Source organism: Brachionichthys hirsutus, unplaced genomic scaffold, assembly GCF_040956055.1.
Source record: "Brachionichthys hirsutus isolate HB-005 unplaced genomic scaffold, CSIRO-AGI_Bhir_v1 contig_1116, whole genome shotgun sequence".
NCBI lineage: Eukaryota > Metazoa > Chordata > Actinopteri > Lophiiformes > Brachionichthyidae > Brachionichthys > Brachionichthys hirsutus.
This window is the reverse complement of record NW_027181028.1, coordinates 1-5,994: the sequence shown is the minus strand read 5'-3', so window position 1 is coordinate 5,994 and position 5,994 is coordinate 1. Positions and strand designations below refer to the sequence as shown.

General features: G+C 38.7%; 1 protein-coding gene across 1 annotated transcript; it reads left to right on the top strand.

The window, feature by feature from the left end:
* Positions 1-3,871: 3,871 nt before the first annotated feature.
* Positions 3,872-5,789, top strand: LOC137917109 (protein unc-13 homolog C-like; the record flags this gene model as incomplete). The annotated part of the gene is made up of 1 exon (XM_068759994.1): positions 3,872-5,789. A coding segment is annotated over exon 1 (1,918 nt), but the record flags the coding sequence as incomplete, so codon positions are not given.
* Positions 5,790-5,994: the final 205 nt, after the last annotated feature.

Genomic DNA, 5,994 nt, shown 5'->3' with positions numbered 1-5,994 from the left:
AAAACGTGTACAAATGGAAAGGTGGTGATGTTTGTGAGTCCTTTTGTTGTTGCTGCGGGGTTTTTTTCTGTCCAAAACACATCCGATAGAAATACTATCTATTCTACAAATGTGCTACAGCTTTCATTCAAACCTTCCCCATGTTGTTTTGCGTGAGGCTCAACGTGAGCGCATGCGGGCGATGCTGTTATTTCACCATGAGCAAAAGGGGCGAGAATGGTTCCCGCCATGCCGCGCAAAGAAATAGTAATATTGTGATTTATGAGGGCTATAAAATCAAAATGTTGTGATGCTGCCTGGATTCTGCAGGAATATATTTCAATGGTGGGAAATACACATCGTGGGTGAAAGGAGGATGCTGAGCTTGGGCATGATGGCATTACGATCTGAAGATGCACACACCCTCACATCCCCCCCCCCCCACCCCCATACACACACACACACACACTGGCACGCTTCAATCTTTTCTCAGAATACACGCTTAAAAACGACCATTAACGGAGGAAGGCATGTCGCGCATGTGTGTGCGCGCACCACTGCTCACACAGACGCCCAGGCATGCACACACCCACGTGCACAAATTCACACCATTTCCATAATCATGTGTTTTAGAGCTATGACGTAACACATTAACATCGCTCAAAGGATTACACTATATTCTTTAGCGTCACACAGACTGTGTAGAGAATGAACGCGGCGCGTAGTTTCATTGCTTTGCGCCTAAATAACCTCAAACTGGTTTAACTTGCGTTTCCATTAGAGAGGGCAGATTGCGCGTTTGTGAGAAACAGGTTAGCGTGCCGCTAACTGACACTCATTTTCATTAAAAGGAGAGTGGAGTAGATTTTTAGAGTTCTAATCTCTAATCCAATGCAGTAGGAAAATGGAGAAACTAGTCCCTGGGCATTTTATTCGACTACAGGGGGGGCAGCACCTCAGCGCAGGGGGGAGTAGGTGTGGCTGAGGTGCTCCCTGTCTCTGGAGGTGTCTCTGGTCTGACTCATAGATGGGAGGGCCAAATAAATATACACACGGGAATTCCAAGATTTTCTTTTGACACAACCCCTTTTGGGAAGTCTTCCTGTCCGGGAAAGTTGATTATTATTTATTTTACAACATCCCAGCCATACAGATGTTGAAGTTTCAAATGGAGATACTGAAGTGGTTGGATTGGTTATGACTATGAGGAATGATTTATGTTGCACTTCATCCTGTATTATGCTACCTAGCAATAGTGATCTTGCTGCAGATCTGAATAATCTAACACAATCGCAATACAGATGTGTGTAATTTCTGGGAGTAAAATTATGGAATTGATTAAATGAGGAAATACAGATGTGCAATTCTATGTTAGTTTTCAAGAAGACTTTAAAATCTAAAATGATCAAATGTTACAATGATATTTGATGACATTTTATTTAAGATATCATGTGTTTTGTAATGATGTAGTACTGATGTTTTATTACAAATTACTGCTATGATGATATAGGATAGGCAAAAATAAGCCTGGGGGCTTCAGCCTATTCCTTTTTTGGTTGTTGTCTGATAAATTATGTTGTAAATATGATTTTATTTACCGGTAGTTTTTTTTAAGCCAAAATAAAGTATTCATTCATTCAACACGAAATGTCAATGTCACATGCTCTTGTACTTTTAATTTGTAGTAAATCTTTCAGTGGCTCTGCTCACATAATCATTTCTTTGGAAGTCCTGTGGTTATTGTGATATAACATACAAATGGCATTTGGTGATCTAGTTATTTTTGATGCTTTTCTCCTAATTCTTGCATCATTATGCTCTAATGGGACAATATAGACAATCCCTCGTGGGCGTTATTATGTCATTTGCATATCAACATTAACTGTGGAAAAGGATGAATGCTTAATTTGTCAAACCTTAACATGCAGATGTCAGGATGTTGGCTTTATAAGAAGAGAGGCACCTCCCTCATTGGCAATAAGGACTAATTATACACCAGCCTCTCTTTTATTGTGATTTGTTCAGACAGTGTGCAGACGCAAAAACTACTCAGCCATTGTCAATGTATTGTCTACAGTAGATGTCTGTTGGTACACCCGCGGTGTGGATAAGCAGACAGGAGCAACTGACATGGGAGATAACCAATAAACTGCTGCAAATGAGTGCAAGAACAGTCCATATTTTACCTGCTGAATAAAAACTATACCTAACATAATCAATAGTTATGTTTAATATGTATATTTAGAATATTTTCCCACCTTCGCTGTCTCAAGGCATTGCATTCCAGCCATTGTCATCTAGGTTTTACATAATGTGGAAAATAATTTGGTTATATTCAACCTTTGTCAACATTTGATGCTAACCTTTTAGAAATTATGTTAACAACAGAAGACACATTCAGTCTATTCATTCCGTAGCATCTGTCCTTCATGTTTTGTTTCTGAAACTTCAATCAAAGAATCTCAAGCATTTCAATTAAAAAAAATATTTCTGGCTCTTTCTTCATTTGTAGGACTCTTGACTACAACATACACGCTGTTATATTGGGATGCCATGCCATACCATTGAAAAATAAAATCTAACATAGAAATGGCTCATTCACTTGTACATCATGTTGGAAAAAACAAATGATCCACTGCTCTCCAACAACTACAGATGCCCTTAAGCAAGGCAATTAACCCTCAGCGGCTCAGTGATTAACACCAGTTGACTGTGATCATGTTGTTGTACAGTTCAGTTTTTGCTTGGAGACAGGAATTGAAACAATCATATATGAGACAAATGCCTGTGAAAGTAGTTGAATCAATGTCAGGACATATTTAAAAATCAACTCCTGTGATGTAATGATGGGCGAGGGCGATTTGGGTTGTGATCCATCAATTACAAAAAGTCAGTCTACAAGTCATACATCTTCTCAGTCGATAAAATATGCTATAGTCCTTTTTTTAATCTATCTACATTTCTATTGTTTTTCTGTTAATATTATTATTTTCTAATATTTAATATTTAACTTTTATGACTGAAAATCATAGTGGCCTGTGTTTGGATTGTGTTTAAGAATGTTTTTACATTTACATAACTATCAAAGATTAAATGCATTCTTAAATACAAAAAAAATGAAATAAATAAGCTCACCAATAGAGATACGTACTATTTCAAAATACTGTTTACAATGGTTTAGCAGATTAACAATTTTAATTAAAATAATTACTGTAAATGTTTGACAGCATCAAAGCCATTAACTTAATTAAAATTTTGAAATCACAAACATTATCCTCCATTTCAATTATCTATAAATTAAATGTGCTATTTTGTCTTCTCTTTGAATCTAATTTTTGAAAAATGCTAGATTTAGCCTCTTCATAAGATGTTTAATCAAATTCCATCTGTTTTTTGTAAATCCATATTTTTTTTATGAAACAATGTTTATGTATAATTGTGATTCTGCCAATTTGGTGCTCTATTTTGTTCACATATACCCTGAAAAGTTTATTGGATTATTGAAGTAATTAGAATAATTGGCTATCAACTGGTGTAGAGGCTGGATGTGACACATCCAATTGCTCACCTCTCAGTCATTTGAAACACATGATTGTATAAATAATTCAACTATAACTTGCTTAGTGAACTCCTTTGTTGGTTGGTTTGTATGATTGTATTCTATTCATATTTATGTTTAAACAGCATTTATACTGCTAGATAATCATTTTTTTTTTTTCTTTGTCTTTCAGAGAAATGTTCCTTTTCTCGAGGATGACCACTGGATTTACAAGTATTAGCAAAACTCTAAGTGGACTGGGGTTTTTGCCATCGTGAGCTGATCTGTCTGTCAGGGACAAGTTTTCATCCAACTTCATTCACTTGATGATAAAAATAGTCAGGATTGCCATCCATGGTTTCTGCCTTAATAAAGACTGTATCATTCTACATTAAAAAGATTTGCAAAGGAATGTTTACAAAGAAATTGGCAAACCCAATAAAGAAGAAAGAGAGAAGCGAAAATAAAGAGCCTAAATTGACCACTGATCTGCAAGCAAACAATCTAACTCTCTCGACAACGCTGAAGACCACAGTTAAAAAGATTTCCAAATGCGCTTCGGCACGTAACATATCACTCGAGGAAGACGACGGAAAGAACGACTGTTCCTCCCTGTCACCCACTTTTAGTTATCGAGTAGCTATTGCAAATGGACTCCCAAAAAGCTCTCTGTTTTTGAATAATAATGAAAGCATCTTTCCTGAGGTTCTCTCAATTGACAGTAGTTACTCTGACTCTCTGAGTGAGACAAAACTGGTCAGGCGACTGGATGAGCATAAATCTTACACAATGCCAGTAAGACGAAACCGGAAGAGCTTAATCAGTTTGGCTCCTTCTGATGGAAGTTCTGAGGGTGAAAGAGTGGAACGTTCTAGTCTACACACACTTAGACTAGGTGCTTTACGCAAATTAAGAAAATGGAAAAAGAGTCAGGAATGTGTTTCTTCAGATTCCGAAGTTAGCAATTGGAGGAAAACCTTAGGCATCCGGAGCAAGTCCTTGGACCGTGCTGGAAGGCAGCAAAAGAGCACAACCCTGGAACCTGGATCCTCTTCTACGGGTTGCATCAGTCAGACCCAGGATGTTATGGAGATGATCTTTAAGGAGCTTCAAGGAATTAGTCAGATAGAGACAGAATTGTCAGAGCTCCGTGGCCATGTAAATGCTCTAAAAAGCTCCATTGATGAGATCTCCAGCAGTGTGGAAGTAGTCCAGAGTGAGATTGAACAACTTCGTTCAGGATTTGTCCAGTCGAGGAGGGAAACACGAGACATTCATGATTACATCAAACAAGTTAGCCATCAGGCTAATAATTCAACCTTGCGGTTTCTCAATGTTCCTGAAGATAAGTCAGAGAAAACAGAGAGCCTTATATATAAAATATTAAAAGACAAAATGGGTTTTATTGATGCCCATAAAACAATAAAAATTGAACTTGCTCATAGATTAGGCCAACAAAGAGAATGTTCTAATGCTAAGCCCCGCCCTATTATTGTTATTTTTGCAACACCCCAAGAGAGGGATATAGTCTTGAAAAAATGCTATAAACTTAAAGGAACAGGCATAACAGTCTCTACTGATAGTTTAACACATGATGGAAAGGAGAGAAAAGACAAAACATTGTCTTCCTCACAGACCTATGAAAGCATGGATATAAAGGTCCCAGGAAAGGATAAACCAATGGAGGGTGATGACTGGGACTCAATGGATAGTGATAAGGAATTAGATGAGTTAAGCAGAAATAAATATGCAATGGTGATTTCAAAACCGGTTCACAAGAGCAAATCAGAGAAGAGGAGATCCCATGACCACAGCCGGTCAGGAGAAGAAGCAGGCTACTCAGGAGCAGTTCACTATGCTGATGACTCTTACTATGACCCAGACAAGCATGCAAAAGCTTACTACTCTGATCTGACCCCTGGTTGGCTGTCTCAGAGTGACTATTCCACCCCAAAACTCAGCCGCTCTGAGTCTGACTGCTCAAAACTTTGCCAGTCATATTCAGAGGACTTTTCAGAGAGTCAATACTTTACACGGGCTAATGGGTGTTCCCTGCTGTCCTCCTCAGATCAGGAACTGTGGCAGAGAAAGCAAGAAGATATGGCCTCATCCTGGTATGCGAGCCCCAGTCACCCACTTGACCATGGGAATCAAACCTATGAACACAATGAGGTTGAGACGACAGAAACTATTGATAGTGGGGTGAGCAATGGTCTTGTTTGCATGTCTGGGGACAGAAGTCACCACAGTGGCTCCCAGCTCTCTCTGCAAGGTGACTTGTCACCCTGGAAAGACTGGCATAATCTTGATCAGGGTGCTGATTCTGGCTTGGAAGCATCCATAGAGGTTAGCAGTCCCTTTGACCCATCAACCATCCCTGGATTTCCAGAAAACATTACTAAATGTCAGGAAGTTGATTTACAATTTGAAGGAGATGAGGAATTTATGATGCTTGACAGGGAATCTCCCCTACCAGC